Source organism: Pogonomyrmex barbatus, unplaced genomic scaffold (assembly GCF_055798465.1).
Source record: "Pogonomyrmex barbatus isolate J1 unplaced genomic scaffold, ASM5579846v1 scaffold7, whole genome shotgun sequence".
NCBI lineage: Eukaryota > Metazoa > Arthropoda > Insecta > Hymenoptera > Formicidae > Pogonomyrmex > Pogonomyrmex barbatus.
The window spans coordinates 2,460,105-2,478,079 of NW_028297171.1; the positions used below are offsets into that span (position 1 = coordinate 2,460,105).

Genomic DNA, 17,975 nt, shown 5'->3' on the forward strand with positions numbered 1-17,975 from the left:
TACTCGCCCACATTATTTCTCTTGCTTCTCAAAAAGGAAACATGTACAACATTAACCATATTAAACATTTAATTTAATTTTAATTTCTCTTTATTTCTCGTAAAATCCCTCGTCTCATTCTCCCCATCCCACGAGATCGCACGAGATCTATCTCTGGTAATTAAGGAATTAAGTTTCTTGACCAGAAAATGACCGACTAGCGCATGCTGTGGAATAGCGTCATAGCATTCTCGTATGCTGAGACTTATCAGTGCGCTCGTACTCGAGGGATCACGTTTCCACGCTTGGTCTTCGAGAGAGAGCAGCTGTTCGCGTCCTTCCAAGCCCAGTCCTTCGTAAATTAACGGGGCCCAGCCCGTTCGCAAACTTTAATTCTTAATTCTCAATTTTCAATTTACTCCGGACTAGACGTAACAACTGTAACATGTTATTTTTTAAAATCGGTAACTTATAACGGTAACAAGTTATTTTTTGAAAGGAAAGAACTATAACTGTAATTAGTTACATTTACATTTACAAGGTAACTTTCCCAATCCTGTATCTAATAATATAATAAAAATTGCGTGTATGAATTATTCATTTAATAATTAATTAATTATCCTATCTGATCTTGAAATATTAATAGTAACAAAAAAGATATATGTGTGTGTGTGTGTGTCGGAAAATTCGAGTGTATACATACATGTATATTGTAATTGTATAGTATAATTATATTATTTAACGTGTTGTTTTAAACTCGTTATTAAGATAAATATTACCACTTGCTTCAGCGGACGAAGAGACGGCTCGAACCCCCGCTCGAAGTAAGAAAGAAAAGTGTGCGTCACGGCGAGGGTCCGGCTACGAACCAGTCGTGAAAATTCGTAAATATTATTTTTACGATAAACCAATCGAACTTGGATCTCCTGCTTACCGGGCAGGTATCTTATTGTTTTCTTTCAACCACTGAGGCATGTGATATTGTAATCGGGAATTTATATATATTTATAATATATTATATTATGAGTAGCTGTTGCATGACATGAAAAAAATTACTTACATAATCATACATCTTTGATATTTAATTGGTCACAAAATATTTTAAAGAAAATTATTTTAAAGAAAGTATTTTAAACAAAATAAAATATTTTTACATAATTTGTAATCTTCTTATTTATAATAACAACTACAGTGATGGACAAAATAGTTGCAACATTTTTATTTTTTATGGGTTTTACAGCAAATGTTCAATTAAAGAATTCCTCTGCTAGTTATCTCCATAAAACCAATTCTTCTATTGGATATTTAATACATGCTGAAACCGATCACAAATTAAAGTGTTGCTATTCCATCAATTGTCCATTATTATATATATGCGAACTATTAAGGGCTAACATCACCTTGACGGGCCTAAATTTTGAGGATCTTTTGTGTGAAAATAAATAGAGTAAACAATAATTCACTGTTTGCCCTTTATTATATACATTTTAAAATCTAAAATTGAAAACATTTTTTATTTTTTTTTAATGATGTCCAGAAATCTATAAACATATCGCCAAAATTGAAAGGTCGAGCTGTACTAGCGAACAGCTACAAATTTTTAACTAGAAGAAAAACAAAAACATTTTTGAAAACTACATTAAATTTGCCAGGGAACTACGTAGGAAATTTTCGAAATTTTGATTTTTGTGAAAATAGTGAAGATTTTTCAAAAAATGTTCAATTTTAATGGAAAAAAATCGTGATTTTTGTTCATAAAAAGAAAAGTTTTTAATTAATCGAAAAATCTCTACGTGATTCCCTATGAGATATATATTTTTGAAGATGCATATCAAATTTTAAGTTAATCGATTGATATTTGTTTAAGTTATATGTCCGCTAGTTCGGAAAAAAGTCGTTTTGAGAAAAATGCATTTAAAGTTTTAAGTAACTTTTTTTGTTTATAAAAATGGTAAATTTAAATTTACCTCTAATATACTATTCCTGCTCCATACAGTTGTCCTTCAAGAGGAGAATTTTGTTTATTTTCTTCTTTTTTTGATGATTTGGGCATAAATTGAGCTTCTTTTCATCTCCATCAACGAGCGCTTCGATCGTTATATATATTGTTCGTCCGCCTTCTCAGAATTTAAAGCAGTTAATACCTATTTTGAGTCCTAATATTTGCATAATTTGTATTAAACTGTTTATCCCATCATTGTAAGTACAAACGATGAACGCTGCAATATCCAATATTTTTTCCCATTTTTTGAATAAGCTTTTGGCACAATGGACCAAACAATGACATTAAAGCTTTCATTGCTGTTCTGTCTGTATCTTCCTAAACAACGATTAAGAAGATCATCGTTAATTAAATCTTCGTACACAGAGTTAATTGCGTTGAAAATTTCATCAGACATAGCCGGATTATGTGTATATAAATTTAAGGTATTGCAAGCTTTTGCCTTTTTGCTTTTTGCCAAGAGCACCATGTACCTGGGCCGCTCAGGCACTTATCGTGCTGCGACTTTTCGTCTGTCGAAATTTTATGGTATAGCGTTGCCCAGATGTCATTTCGTATTTTCTCAACAGAATCATTATTTCGACGAATGGCTAATCCATAATAGAGAGACAATTCATCAATAAGCTTGCTCGTTAATTTTCCTTTTCCGCCAAGTCCTTTCTTTGTCTTTTTTAAATTTCTTATAACTTGCCAATTTTTTCTTTAAATTTCTTACAACTTGTCAGGTAATTGAAAACATAAAGAGCTCCAAAACATATATCTGCTCCTTCGGCGCTGCGTACTCATTCGAAGCGCCGAAGGTGCTACAGAAAAGTTCAAAAAAAGAAGGGAAAAGAATTCCTTTCACATATAGAATCAATCGTATCTTATTTTTAAGATCCTAAGGAAACCTTTTTAGCGCAAAAAAATCGATTTTTTGAAATCGATCATCAAGATGATGTTACCCCTTAAGGTTCTTGTTTACTCACCACTTAGTAGTCACTATTATATTTCAGATTGTGATGTCAGAAGCGAGAAAACATACAATAAAAATTCTTTCAAAATATATTTAAATAGAAATATTTTTCAATGAAACATTTACAATTAATAAGATTTATAAAATATATCGAAAATCTGTTTTTTTTTTATTTTTAGGGGGAGGAATTAAATAATATTTTTTTACTTCCATATATTATTAATTTGAATTAGCTGTGAACTTAGCTTATTTCGTTTTTGGTTATGCATAATTACTTTCCAAATATATAATTATTTATTAATTAATGAAACAAAAGACAAGTTTTCAGTATATCTTATAAATTGCTTTTATTGATTAAAGTAAATGTTGCTTTGTTGAAATATGATTCTATTTTAATATATATTGCAAAAATTTTTGTATATTTTCTCGCTTCTGACATCATAATCTGAGATAATAATGATAAGTGAACAAGAGTTTTAAAATGATCTTTGTGTCTTGTGTCGAGCTACCCTCACAACACAAAATGAAAATGCAACATGAAAAAACGGCAACAATTAAATCTCTTACACAAAATTTTGCTATTATATCGAGAGATCTCTTTCATTTATTTAAGAATATATTACACTTATTTTTATTTACAATAAAAAAATTCTAAAAAAATTATAGCTAATTTTAGATCTCATTTAAAAGTATTACACAAAATTTTATAGCAGAACCTTTAAATAAAAAATTATTTAAATATAAAGTAAAATGGTGTTTTAGTAAAAATGTAATTAAAAAATAATGACAAAAATATCAATTTATTTATATAAATATTTTAAGTATTCAGGATTACTTATATGAAGTTTTATTGTGAGAGATTAGTTGTTTTGTAAATAAAAATTCAATTTTTACTTAGAGAATAATTAATCTCATAAATAATTTTGAATACTTAAAATATTTATTTAAAAAAATTGAGATTTTTATTATTATTTCTTAATTACATTTCCATTAGAGCATTTTTTTATTTAAACTTTTATTTATTTAAACTTTTTGAGCCGGATTCTAAACCACCGAGTCTAAACTTTTTTGTATTATTTTTAATGCAATTCAGAATTCTTCATAATTTTTTTATCGTAAATATAAAAATTAGAAAAACAAATGTAATACATTCTTAAAGAGAAGAAGAACAAAAGAATGTGTTTTATTTCAAAACACATAGTACCAACAAAATGTAATTTACTAATGTACCAAGTGCAAAACACCGTGTCACAATTTTTTTAAAAAAATCGACATTATTGCCAGCTGTCAGATACTTTTTCCCAATCATTTCCCCCGGGGCATTGTCTCGCTCGCGCGCACATGGTAATTGGTGCACGAGATAATCGATCAACCGTCGAACCACAAGATTATGGATAATAGTCGACCGTTAGATTTCCCGGCTATCCTCTGTGCATAAATGCATCGGCGACACAGCACGTTGACATTTTTTCGCGCGGAGGACACACGGGGGAAAATAGACGGGCATGATCCCACTTAGTGCCGTTTATCGCCGGGTCGAGGTGTTCTCCAGCCGATAATCATCGTCATTCGGCGAAATGGCCGTACTTCCGTATAATCCTTGGATCATTCAAGATCCGCTATGAGAGTTTAATGCACGATCGTAACAAACTCAAAGTATATGTATTAAAGCACTAAGCGTGCGCGCGCGTGAGAAATTACAAGTGCCGTGTCGCGTTAAAACGATGATTCAAGCGTTATGATTAACTTAATGGCAGAGTATAAAGAGTCATATGCCGCCGCTTTTGTATTTGGATTTATTGAACAATCTCTCTTTGAACAATCTCTTTAAATATTTCAACCGAAAAAATTTTTTTCTGAATTTTCATACAATATATATAAATACTCCATATAAATTTTAATTACAAGATGATCATACATGCCTTGATCTTTCGATAATTAGAAAAGTGACTAAAGGAATATTTGTCGATTTATTGTAATTTTTCGTCTGTTCAAACCACGCTAACTTTGAAATATTTTTATAATATTTAAAGAAGTACAATAATTGAAAGGAAAGCATATTTTTATTTATAAAAAAAAATTTTCTGCTATGGATATTATAAATAAAAGCGGAAAAAGAGGAACAAGGAAATATTAGATCTTTTCTTATTTTAAAAAATTGATGACTTTTACGCAACGTCAGATAAGAAAATCTTTTCAAATACATTAAATACATTTTAAACATATTATTTTTATTTAAAGATATAAAACTATATTTAGATTAAAGTTCGCAATAATGCGTTTCAATGATTACTAATAGATCTACGATATTTTTAGCGAATGAGAACTAAATTTTTAGACATGTGAGAAAAATTATACTAGCAAGCGACGCATGCTAAAAGAAGAAGAAAAGAAGGGATCATCAAAACAACAATTTATGTCCGAGTTTGTTATTGAGTTCATCAATTTTAGTACATCCTTCATTACCATGTAGATCATAAAAATGATAGTCGATTGTGTGATAATAATACCGGGTCAAGAGCACCGAATAGTATCACAACGTTGGACGGACAATTCACATCGCCAAGCTAATATCGCCGGAAGCTAGTACTTCAGAATCTTCTTTGTTACTGCATTAATAATTGTTAATGATGACACGCATTTATCTTCTAATCTTTTTTTATCTGAATTCTGCACTAAATGAACCGTAAGTAACATTTATATTTAAAAAATTATATTTTTCTATGAAAGTTATTAAAAGCTAAAAAATTTTGCTATTGCCATTATCGACATTAAAAATCAAATTTTTCAAAAAATATCAGTTTTACTCTTTTTATTGTATATATAGCAATAGCAAAATTTTTTAGTTTTTAATAACTTTCATAGAAAAATATAATTTTTTTAATATAAATGTTACTTATAAATGTTACTAATATAAATATTACTCTATATATATATATATATATAACTATATATATATATATATATATATATATATATATATATATATATAGTTTGTGTGTGTGTGTGTGTGTGTGTGTGTGTGTGTATACGCACACAAAATATACAAAAAAATCTAATTTAAAAATATTTCTTCAAAAATATCTCTTTAAAAAACAATAGATATAGAAGGAGCATGTAGAAATACAACGGTCTCATTTGTCAAATCGATTATAATATTAAATAAATTAAACAATACTCAGCATAAATAAAAATAAAACAAACCTTTCAATTTTATAATCAGGTCATCTTCAATGTTAGATACATGACTTAAAAGAATTTAATATATAATTAATGTACATTTGATTAAATAATTGAAAAAAATAATTCGCTTAAAAAAATATTTCTTCATATTATGTTATAATGTAAAACATACACACATGCACATACATTGCACACACATTACACACACACACACACACACACACACACACACACACCCCGTGAAAGCGCGCGCGCGCGCGTGTGTTTCGCACCATAAAATAATATGAAGAAATATTTTGAGAGCTATCTAAAGATGTGTGTGTGTGTGTGTGTGTGTGTGTGGGGGGGGGGGGTGGGGTGGCGCGTGTGCACGCGCGCGCGCGCGTATGAGAATGTATTATGTATAAGAAATGTATTATGTATAAGAATACATAAATATATTTAATAGATAAATGAAATATAATGAATTTCTTTGACAAATAATTCTTTAAATATTTCTAATACTCCCCTTTTTGATCTCATTCTTTAGAAAAATCTGAATTTTAAAATATTTCTTCAAAATCTTATGATGTAAAACTTTTCTAAAGAATAAAAAAAAAGATAATGTTTTGTATTTAAATATTAGAAAAATTTAAAGATTTATTTGTCAAAGAAATTTACTAAAACTTGTTTATATCCATTGAAGTAATTTCATTTAAACTCCTTTCATTGTGAGATCTCTCAATTTCATAGTTCGCAGTTTCACCTTAATGTCGAAGTAATTTCGATGATGGAAAATTTCTTCGATGATCGAAAATTTATTCTTGCTATGAAAAGAGGAAGTCTCTTGCTTTATAACGATTTTTACAAAACTCGGCCTTAATCGTTTGCCGGCTCGCACGTCTTTCAGATCTTTGGATCTTTCAGATGCAAATTTCTCTCCATAGAACTACATTCCGGTAAAAGCTCAACTAAAATATATATGTGAGCTCTATCAAATAAGTTCATCAACTGCGTGATCACCGGATCCATTTTTGAAAGGGGTTTCGTGAATGTGACTGAAAGCGGCTACAAAGCTAAAAAGATTGTTTGACGCCAAAAGATAAAATTTTCCAGATTTGCTCTACATTTTTATACAGAATAAAAAAGAGAATGTTACGAGAAGTGACTTCACACCTTGTTTTCTCACAAAATTACGGTATTGATAATTTTCTTTCATAATGAGATTGATTTTATTTTTTTTTTAGTATAATAATGACAACTCAAAAACATTTGAAATTACTGTCGACCATTAACCTTTCCATACAAATGGGGATATTTCGAATCCGATCAATTTCTATCTACGGAAGTTTCTCGTAACTTCCAAATGTCCTCCACTCCTTATTTCCTCATAAAAAAATCTTTATAGTGGAGATCTTGATGTGGTAGGGCGATCGAAATCATCAGTTTCCTCGCAAACAACACCAAACTCGTTTCTGTGTCGGACTCTAGACACCTCCGTCTGTATCGGCTTTTTGTGAAAAATAAAAATTTGGCAAAAATTATTATTATATAAGTATTCTATTTTCATTTTAAATTAATATCTGAATGTTTGTTTTTATTTAAAAAGTATTTTCCTCAAAAGAAAATCATTAATTTGAGAAGAAAGTGATTTGGAGAGCAGAATTGAGATGAATCGTATGAGCAAGCAAAACAATATCGGATTACATATATATATATATATATATATATATATATGCATTTATGATAAAAAGTTAAACTTTTTTAAATCAATTTATATCCAATTTTTGATTAATTAAGTTATATTGTTAAATTATATATTTTATCTTTTTTTAAAATAAAATACAAACATATTTTTATGAACTTGAAGATAAATTCATAAATTTTTATAGAAATTTGAACCACTTTAAATAGATGGAATAGTGGTTGAACTCGAAATATCCCCGCTAAGGTGTCGTTTTTATGTTGTATTATAAGGATTAATTAAATTTAAGCTGATTTTAGATTTTGTTTCCAAATCGGATTTTTCCGAATTAAACGAGTATTGTAAAAGAATGTTGAGTTTATATATTTATAAACAGTTACTAATAAAATTTACAATCAAACAATTGATTTGAAAACCCGAGTTTATCTTATATTATAAAATTCAACTTTTTTTTCAGTCTTATATCATAAAAAGAAATCAAATTTTATAAAATAAATTAACTTATTAATAAATAAAGCACCAAATAATCTTATAACTATTTATAATAATCATATAACTATTTTAACTGTTTTTAAATATAATTTAAAGAAATCGGAAGCTTTTATTAAATATTTTCTATTGTATTAATTATTTCAGCTGATAAAACTTTAGTTCGCGGAGTTCAACGATTCAAATAATTAAACCTTCCATATAATTATCGCAAGCGAGATGTTCATTTGCAATAGATAGCACATTATCTTATCTCCTCATATTCTCCTCATTTCTAGCACGACAACCATGTAATTACACACGTCTTTTCAGTATAATTATGCAAAACGAGACACATATTAGGCGTAAGTAAGATATCTAAGCTCAATCTAACTCTTTCAAGATGTACGTTACGAAGTCGCTACAATCCTTTAGAGATATAGAGATCATTCAGTAATATTATATAAAACGCTACTTTCATGTTTTTAACACTTCAATTTTACCTTTGTTCTATTCTGTGATGGAAAAGTAAATTATTTCATACCATTTTATTCTTTATTCAGTAGAAAACAAAATCAATTTGTGCAATTTAATGTGATTTACATCTCATTTTAGCCTTACATAAGGTAAGTAAATTCTATCCAGTTTTATTCTTAGGATAGATGATTTATTAACAAAATAATTTTTTTATATTCGCACAACCATAGTGGGGAAAGTCTGCCGTTGAGGAATTGGAACACTTTGACGTACAGTAGCAAATAATTGACGCAAATAGATCAACCATTTCTTCAATCTTTCCGACAGCCGTTAGTTTTCACGTTCCACCTGTTACGGCGGCAATACTTGGCCGAGTGCACAAGCGGCCAACGAACATGTACGTTTAGCTGGCATTAATTGTGAAAGTAGATCGTAATTCGTAACTAATAACTATCAGCGGGCGTTACATTTTGCCGAGAGAAGATTTAATGATTAATCGCGCCATAACGAATTAAAGTTTTTCGGAATATCGCTTGATTTAATTGCCACGCTACGCTGCGGCGTGATTCATACTTTAAATGATTATTATGCGAAACTAATAAGAAAACAATTGTCTATTTTGATATTTCGAACAAAAATTCTGTATCGACACAATATATTATCAATGTAAAATCTAAAATTTTAACATTCACATTATTAATTTAATTAATTTACAGCGGAATAAAACCATTAATTTTTGCATTTATTATACAATTATACATAGTAAACGATAATACGAATGATACGGCATATATCACATAGTAAATATGTCACATAATTATACTATATTACTAAATCATATAAGACTAAGTCATGTAAGAAATTATCAATTGCTTTTGTTTTATATATATATGTTATATATATATCCGTATGCCAGTGTTATAGTTAATTTCATATTTTTATAGTCTTAGACTTAAGATACAAATTTTTAACTTATAAGATAAAAGAGATTTTATTTTATTTTATTTTTTTTTTTTTACTGAAATTTGTACATTAATTTACGCGAAATAATTTTGATGGGTTTTAATTATAATCAATAATATAGTTCTTAATTTAATTGAACTTTGCTCGTATCAAATATCATAAATATCATAAAATTCCCGCTTCTGTTTACGATCGTTCCCGATTTTTTCAAATCTCGTTGACCGAACGTGGGTGTCGTGAAGCGGAAATTTCTGCCGACAGAATGTTCGCAGTCCGTTTCGTCGGATTCTCTTAAGCGATAGCGTTCGATCACGCACGAGCGATCGCGGGCTGTTTCGAAAATAAAAGTTGGAAGCAAGAGCCGTGGGCAGGCTCCGTATAACAGAGATAACAACACGGTGCGTGTCCGATCCTTTTCACTTCCGTGGAAAAGAAAAGGGAAAGCGGCTGTTGTTTCAGAATAAAAAAACTTATCACGCGCTTTATCAAAGGATTTAGACTTAACGCGTTTGAAAAGTGAAAGAAACATTGGATATTTTAAGTTTTGAAATTATATCTCGCGAGAAAGAAGAGAAAAAAATTCGAATTTTTTTCAGAAATCCATTTTGATCGTTCTACTTTATTTTAATTTCTTTTTTATATGCATGAACGAATGAATTTTATGAATAAATCTGATTTTATTGATTAATTTACTTGTTCGTTATACAAAGAAATTCAATTTAATTCTTTCCCTAATAAATCAGCCTATAAAATAATATTTAATATTTAAAAAAGTTAATATGTTTACGGGTATTATCCATTTGTCATTATACATTGCTAAATGCCAACGTTTCAGTGAAGATTGCGGTTCACTTCATCAGGGCGAGGAGCGGCCTAATATTGTGATTTGATCCCTGCTTTGTGTTAGATATTGAATTTCTTAATATAGTTTTTTGCGAAAAATCGTCGTTAATCGTCGTTAATTAGTGATAATTTCTTAATTATTTATTAAAATAGACTCTTACCCGACGACTTGCCAGGATTGGATTCCTCGATCGGCTGCAGAGTGCGCGACATCGTTGTCCTCCTTGATGTCTTGCTCTTCAACTTGAAACGAATGCCGCCGCGCTACGGTGCTCGCGAACCGTGATCGAGACGCTCGTAAAATCCGCTGTCGATGTTCATCAATCCGTCGAGTTCCGTGTCAAGTCCACTGGACTCGCCGTGACTGCCTGTCGCATTTTTCGCGAGCGTACATTAGTCGGCACTAATCAATATACTTAATTACGTGATATTGTGAGGAGATAAATGTAGGACACCCTTCGTAGATGTTGAAAGGAACAATCGATGCTTCCTTTCGAAGAACTACTTGAATTTATTCGAGATTCATTTGTAAGACAGCAATGATGGCGGTAATTAATAGAATTTTCCAATGTTAAAATCTCCTCATAAGGATAATAAAAATGTCCTTTTTGAATACTTAAAAAAATTTACTGCTGCTAATTATGAAGATAGTTGTTAAAAATTTGATCTAGAACATGGAAATTTATGTGAAACTCATAAAATGAAATAATTAACATTAAAGTTTCTTTCGATTTGAAAGTTTTGTTTTCTTTTATTTTATGTAATATTTTTTATTCGTTCTTTCTTCTAAATCAATATTTCGAACTTTCCGTGGGAGGATGATTATTCTGGATTTCTGCTGATTATTCTGGATTTATGCTTCAGCAATTAATTCTTGTTTCATTCACAGATACCATTCTTCAAAAATTCTCCCTTAAAAAGAAATTATACAACTCTCAATGAAATTATTCCAATTTTCTCCTAGATAAGAGTTATTTTGCGACTTGTTTTTTCTTCAGGAAATTAATGACTTGATTCGACTCAGGACTCGTCAGAACACTTCAATTGAAGTGTATAGTGTTCTTACTTGTTCATTATATAGAAACTATTCCTTGACAATTTGTCTTGTCACTTGTTCCTAAAAATACGATCGCTAAATCGCACTCGAAGAAATTCTTCCTTGTTCTTCTCTCCGCAAGTATTCCTCTTAATATTCTCTCCTCAAAAAACAGTACAACACTCGTTTTTAATCTCGAAGATTAGACAAAACTTTTTCACTGATTCTCTCCCAAGGATGCGTGTTTTCACCAGTCTTGAATCCGATTTGTAGAAGATGTGAAATTGTCGTCGAAGGCGAAGGCAAGATATATGACTTCCACGGTGGCACGTGTGGCGGTTCGCGCGTCACGTCACGTTACTTCACATGAGCCACGTGCGAGCAACTTAAGACACGACGCGCGACTCCGACACGCGCGGCTTCCGCGGACTTTCCAATAACGGGTTGACAACTTGCTGGCTGCTGCGAGAGAGCCGTCGCGTGAAGAGAGCTGCGTCGGCTACACATCAACCGGCACTGTGCCGTCGCTCCGACCTTAGAATCTGGCCCCCGGCACCAGGCCCCGCTGTAGAAGGAGATCCTAATCCTCCGCGAGGTGGGAGACGAGAGTCGAGATTTCCTCCCTCCTTCCTCGCTCGCGAGAGGACCTCCTGAGAGAGGAGAGAGAAAGAATCCGCGGAAAAGAAATACACTCAAGAAAGAAGAAAAAGATTTTACCACTTTCGTTCTACGGGACTTGTATATCTTTGTGCTTCCCGACAAGACTGACGATTATAATACATATGAAATATATTATAATTTTATAATTATAATAATATATAGCCTTGCTGTATAATTAATAGTCTTAAGTTTCATTCATTTTTATCAATGTAGAATAGCTTTAATTTATTTTTTATCTTTTTCTAATTCTTAGAACTAGAAAAAGATAAAAGGTATGTTAAATCAAAAGAAAAAATATTTTACATTGGTAAAAATAATGATGTTCATGATTGATATAAAAGAGAAAAAAATTGTATGTAAAAAAAGTATAATTTCTATATTTACGAAGAAAATAATTCCTAATAATTATTATATATATATATATATATATATATATATATATATATACTGTTTTTATTTTATTATATAATTGGATTAGTTATTTAAAAAACTTATGAAATTTTCCTTGGCTTAATTAAATTCCTCTTAAATTTAATATTTCATGAGTGTAGCATATTAAATCTTGTTTAGATTAATTCATGAATTTTATTAATACATGGATAACACACACGCATTTTCATTCACTACAAACATAAAATCCTGTACTTTCACAGTAAAGGAGTTCGTCAAAGATATCATACAATTTTCAAGATATGCTTAAAATATTTGTATTACGAATTTGTATCCAAATAATTTTAATTAATATTAATTAACCTTAGTTAAAATACTTAATTTAAGCTCATACGATGTATTGGGCTTGGTCGGATTTATAATTGATATTTTCCTTCCCCTCGCATATCTCAAACATAGAACTTTTGTAAAAGTGATGGAAAAATGAAAAATTATATCACAAATGTACAAGTCATTTTTTTAAATTTCAAACAGCGAAATCAAGACTATTCGCTATTTACTCATTTCCACTTGTCTCCAAATCATATCGAGCGATCTTCCTCAAAGTAATAAAGATTGTTCACGCCAGAAGTAGTTTGTCACTTTTTTTTCGAGCCGAAACCAGAAAATCCCATGATTGCGGCCATCTCATCAGAGGGTCCTGCATCATCCTCGGCCAATTCCTCAATTTTTCTTTTCTTGTCCTTTCGTTTTTCTTTCCTATATTCTTTGATTTTTTCTTCCTACAGATAGCACAAGAAGTAATTTATTTTAAGGAATTGCATAATGAATAAAAAAATATTTAAAACAGATGCTTTTGCAGACAGAAACAAACCTCTTCCTTCAGTTCCTTCACTCTCTGTTCTAAATCATAATCTTTCTTTTTTTCTTCAAGTTTTTTCTTGTTTTGTGCAAATCTTGCCTTAACCTGTTCCAACGTGGATCGTTCTATCTTCATGGACATGCCCAAATTACGTTGATCTAACAATGATTAAATATTTAGAACATAATTAAAATAAGAATATTGTAATTTTAATTATATTTATAAATTATTATAATTTAATTAATTATTTTATAAAATATTTTTTTATTTACGTTTTGTTCCATTAATATGATCCAAGAAATTGATCGAATCTTTAACAACACAATCGCAAACATTGCAGTAGTACCTAAATAAACAGAAATATGACATGTTATTAATAATCAAAGATATTGTGCAAGTACAGAATACAACATAATTTTATTATATAATCTAATCATCTAATCATATAATCTAATTACTTATACAATTATTTATTATTCTTAATCCATGCCTTATGGCTTTGGATGACTTCCAATTCAATTCATTTATAACTCTATTCGTGTTTATATTCATATTTATATTTGTTTTCTGCTTTACATTGTGTTAGTTTGTTTATGTTGTAATGTCTACTTTTTCAATCTGTATAATATATAAAAATAAGTAGGCTTTAATCGTTAACTGATTAAACTTCATTCTCTAAAACATTAACAAAATTAAAACAACTTGGAATAGATAAAAGATAAATTCATCAAATAGATAAAATTAATAATAATTCATAGATCAAATAGATAAAATTAAATTACACGCTAAAAAAATTAAATCATATAAATTCAATTTTTCCTAATATCTAACATCAAATCCTAATATCTCTAATCTGATCAATTCACTATTTGTTTATACTATTTTTTACTATTTTTTTTATATATAATTAAATATTATCTATTAAAACTGCATAATTATATAATTATTGCATGTTAAATATTTAAAAGAAAATATTTGAAAATATTTTGAATTTTACCCTCCAGTTTGTGATGATGGAGTATTTTTATTAATGACAACACTCTTTCCTAATTTAGATTCAAGATCAACTTTATAATCTCGTTGCTTTAGCAATTCTCTTTTAACTGCTGGTTGCTTGGGAATTCCTAATTCTTCCTCAGCAATCTCATCTTGTAATCTTTGAAGTGCAATCCTTTCGTATTCCTCTCGGTTCCATTTTCTCCGATGATCATCAGGTCGCTACAAATGTTTATATTTTGATGATATAATTAATATATCAATTCTAATATTAGTGTAATACCAAATACTATTCCATCTCCTAAGGTATTTTTATTTCTAGACAATACTTAATTAAACTTTAAAAAATCTCAAAATGTTATTTTTTACATATATTGTTCAATAACAAACCATGGAAATATGTACAAATGATCTACAGAAATATTAAGAAATTAAGACATTGTAAATTGTACACTAAATATTCGAAATTTAATATTATTTATAGTTACGCGGCATAAAACTATAAATAATTACCATAGACATGCTTGCAATTTCTTCTGAACAAATGATAAAATATTTATGAGGTTAACAAAACTCCTCCTATCCTTGTTCTTCTTATGTTTTGTATCTTTACTGATTTTTATCGTCTTCGTCATGTCACATTTCATGTGTGATGTAAAATTACTGAAATATAAGGTTTGTTCGTGTTGTTTGTATTCCCAAACTTTTCATTAGGATACAAACATGTAACTTAGGGTATATTCCAAACGGTGATAGTTTAGCTTATTTTTTTTCTAGATGTTGGCTAACCAAGAGAAGTGTTGCGAAATCTTTATAGGGTGCGGACTACTCAGGGCCTCTTTCACCAATCTTTGATTAAATTAATCGACGGTTAACCCGTAGAAGTGCCAACTGTAATTCAATGCTTAGAAAGTAGTGCAAGTGTTTTTTAATATTCTTTTCGTGTTGTAGGTACTTGGTAGGTAGATGAAATTGTAATTACAAACAAGTATAAACACAAGAATATAAAACACAAATAAAGGTTATGAGAACACTTATCTATAATAAATTTAGTTCCCAGGCATTGATAATAGTGATGATCGAGTTAACCATCGGTTAGCTTAACCGAAGATTGGTGAAAGAGACCCTCAGTGCTACAAATGCTTCAGACGTTTTTGCTTTCATTTGCTTCCGTAAAACAGTCCATTAGCGCTACTAATGTTACCAACACTACGCAAGTGGACCGGTTTGAAGCGTTAAAATAATCGGAATTGTGTTTACAAACATATTCTGTGATTCTGAATTCTGAGATAAAAGTTATATTAGCTTATGTTGTTAAGACTTTTTTAGAACCACTATCTTATATTTATGAAGATAACGAAAATATTTCAGAACAAGTAATTGCACATATCTCAAAAAATAAGACATTTATTTTTTTTAACTTATTCAAAATAAAATTACATGTAAATCATTATAGATCATTATAACGTTACTTTGGTTAGCCTTAATAGCATCCTCTTCAGAAATTTCTATATTATAAATTATTCCTTCATTATATCTCCTTCCTAATTTTATGATTGGCATTTTATTTCTAAATATTTGATGCAATACATAATAATAATAATTTTGAAAAATGAACAATAACAAGCAAAACATGCATTACACGTAAAAATAAATCAGATTGTCACACACTACTTACCACGATATACGTCTTTCGTTAAGCTTAGTTAAGTTTGTTATTTGTAACTTTCAAAAATTCATGCATTTAAAACAAGATAAATACACATTAAGCATTTGACATAGAGAAAGCAAATATTTTACATGCAAAAAGTGCAAGCAACATGGACAGATTTATTAATATACAACTTTAACCTTATTTTAACCCAATTTTGTATTGTGAGAAATATATTGAACATATGTATTGTGACATATTGTAAGAAATATATTGGATATAAATTTTTAGAACATTATTACAGATATTAAATAAACAGCTAAATTAATTCGAAACTATTTCTTAACTTATCCTGATTTGATATTTATTCATTTTGCAAAAAAGCTCTGATTATTCTACTAATTATTCACTAGTATTACGCAAAAAATTAGATTCAGCGTAAAGCTGGCGTTCCATGGCACGGAAATCACACAGCAGAATGAAACGTGCAAAGCAATCACAGCGAAAGTACCAAAAGAAAACTCATTCATTTTGTGCTTTTGCTGTAATTGGTTCGCATGTTCCGTTTCGCTGTAGATTTCCGCGCCAGCCTGACAATAAACAGCATAAAATAACTAGGCGAAATCTGATGTTCAAGTGAAACGATGTGATTGGTCAGCGCAAGTTACGCTTACGCGAGTTACGCCGCATACGGCACCTTAATAACTAAGATTGACTTTTCATGCTGGCATTCGACGCTATTAGCGTCAAACTAGATCACGTGATCAAAAATGATTATTCAGATTTCACTATTCTGTTTAATAATCCCGTGATCTAATCCAAGAAAAGAACATCATAAATCTTTTGACAGTATAAAAAGACAGAGAGAGACAGAGAGAGAGAGAGAGAGAGAGAGAGAGAGAGAATAACCCGCGGTTGCTGTTTGAATTGAACAACCAACAAAATCAGTATTGACATTAAAATTCCAATTTACTTGCTCTTAGTAAAGTATATTGTTTCATTATTATACTATTATACGCGAAATTGCTTGCTTCATTATTTTCATGAATTTAATAAGTTTTAATCGTCATGTCTGGCATTCACGAAATTTCTGTGTGACTGCGTTCCGATATTCAGTGAAAATCTATACTATACCTGAACTATATACTTTCAGTACTGGCAGTGAATATCGGAACGCAGCCTGTATAGTGTAAATATCTTCCTTTGTACTTTATTTGATTTGTCAAAACGTGTTCCTTGCAAGCGATACTTCATATATTTTAAAATTCTAGATATTGTGCGTTACTGAAAACAAAGACTTAAGTCATAAAATATTATCTTAAGATCATAAGACAATCATTCTGCTAAGGTCCTAATATATGGTTGTAAAATAGTACAAGACAGTATAAAGAGTGAGCGTGACATAGTAGACAGCGCACTAGTCTACTATGCTAGAGGTCCCGGATTCGATTTTCCCGGCAAAGTCAAAATATAAATTTACGCTCGTCTCTTCTCGAAAGGCAATGGCAAACCACAGATAGTGACTTTGCTTAGTACGTCTCTTTATCAAAAATTTCCAGTTGCTTGGGTATAAAAAAAGAGAGAGAACAGACTGCGGCTACTGTTTGAACAACTGACAAAATCAGGGGGTCAATCATGTAACTTTATGTGAAATTTTTCACTTTTCTTTTTTCACTTTTTACTTTTCATTTTTCACACCTTGACATTTCACGTGAAACGTTTCACGTACAGCGATTATGTATGTAGTGTGGATGCGTGAAAAGTGAAATCAAGAAACAGTTTCATAGGTTTTATAGCTAATGAAAATTATTTTATTGGTACAGTAT

The 17,975-nt window shown here is 30.0% G+C and overlaps 2 protein-coding genes, 1 long non-coding RNA gene and 1 pseudogene across 3 annotated transcripts in view; 1 reads left to right on the plus strand and 3 right to left on the minus strand.

Annotated features, from left to right (window-relative positions):
- Positions 1-12,111, minus strand: part of LOC112552188 (proton channel OtopLc) — a 39,923-nt gene extending 27,812 nt beyond the window's left edge. Inside the window, exon 1 of the mRNA XM_089083615.1 lies at positions 10,716-12,111. Coding sequence (XP_088939741.1) covers positions 10,716-10,767 — 52 coding nt within the window. The 5' untranslated portion in view covers positions 10,768-12,111. The remainder of the gene's footprint in view (positions 1-10,715) is intronic.
- Positions 961-4,245, minus strand: LOC148934906 (uncharacterized; annotated as a pseudogene).
- A 701-nt stretch (positions 12,112-12,812) lies between the features above and the next one.
- LOC105433101 (zinc finger matrin-type protein 2) lies at positions 12,813-15,423 on the minus strand. The gene is made up of 6 exons (XM_089082973.1): positions 15,222-15,423; positions 15,012-15,161; positions 14,500-14,720; positions 13,775-13,848; positions 13,515-13,660; positions 12,813-13,422 (listed from the first exon to the last, which is right to left on the minus strand). Exons 2-6 carry the CDS (start codon positions 15,018-15,020, stop codon positions 13,279-13,281), a joined length of 594 nt encoding a protein of 197 aa, XP_088939099.1. The 5' UTR covers positions 15,021-15,161; positions 15,222-15,423; the 3' UTR covers positions 12,813-13,278.
- LOC148934907 (uncharacterized) lies at positions 15,337-16,484 on the plus strand. The gene is made up of 2 exons (XR_016140802.1): positions 15,337-15,456; positions 15,552-16,484. It is a non-coding gene; the product is annotated as an uncharacterized LOC148934907 (long non-coding RNA).
- Positions 16,485-17,975: the final 1,491 nt, after the last annotated feature.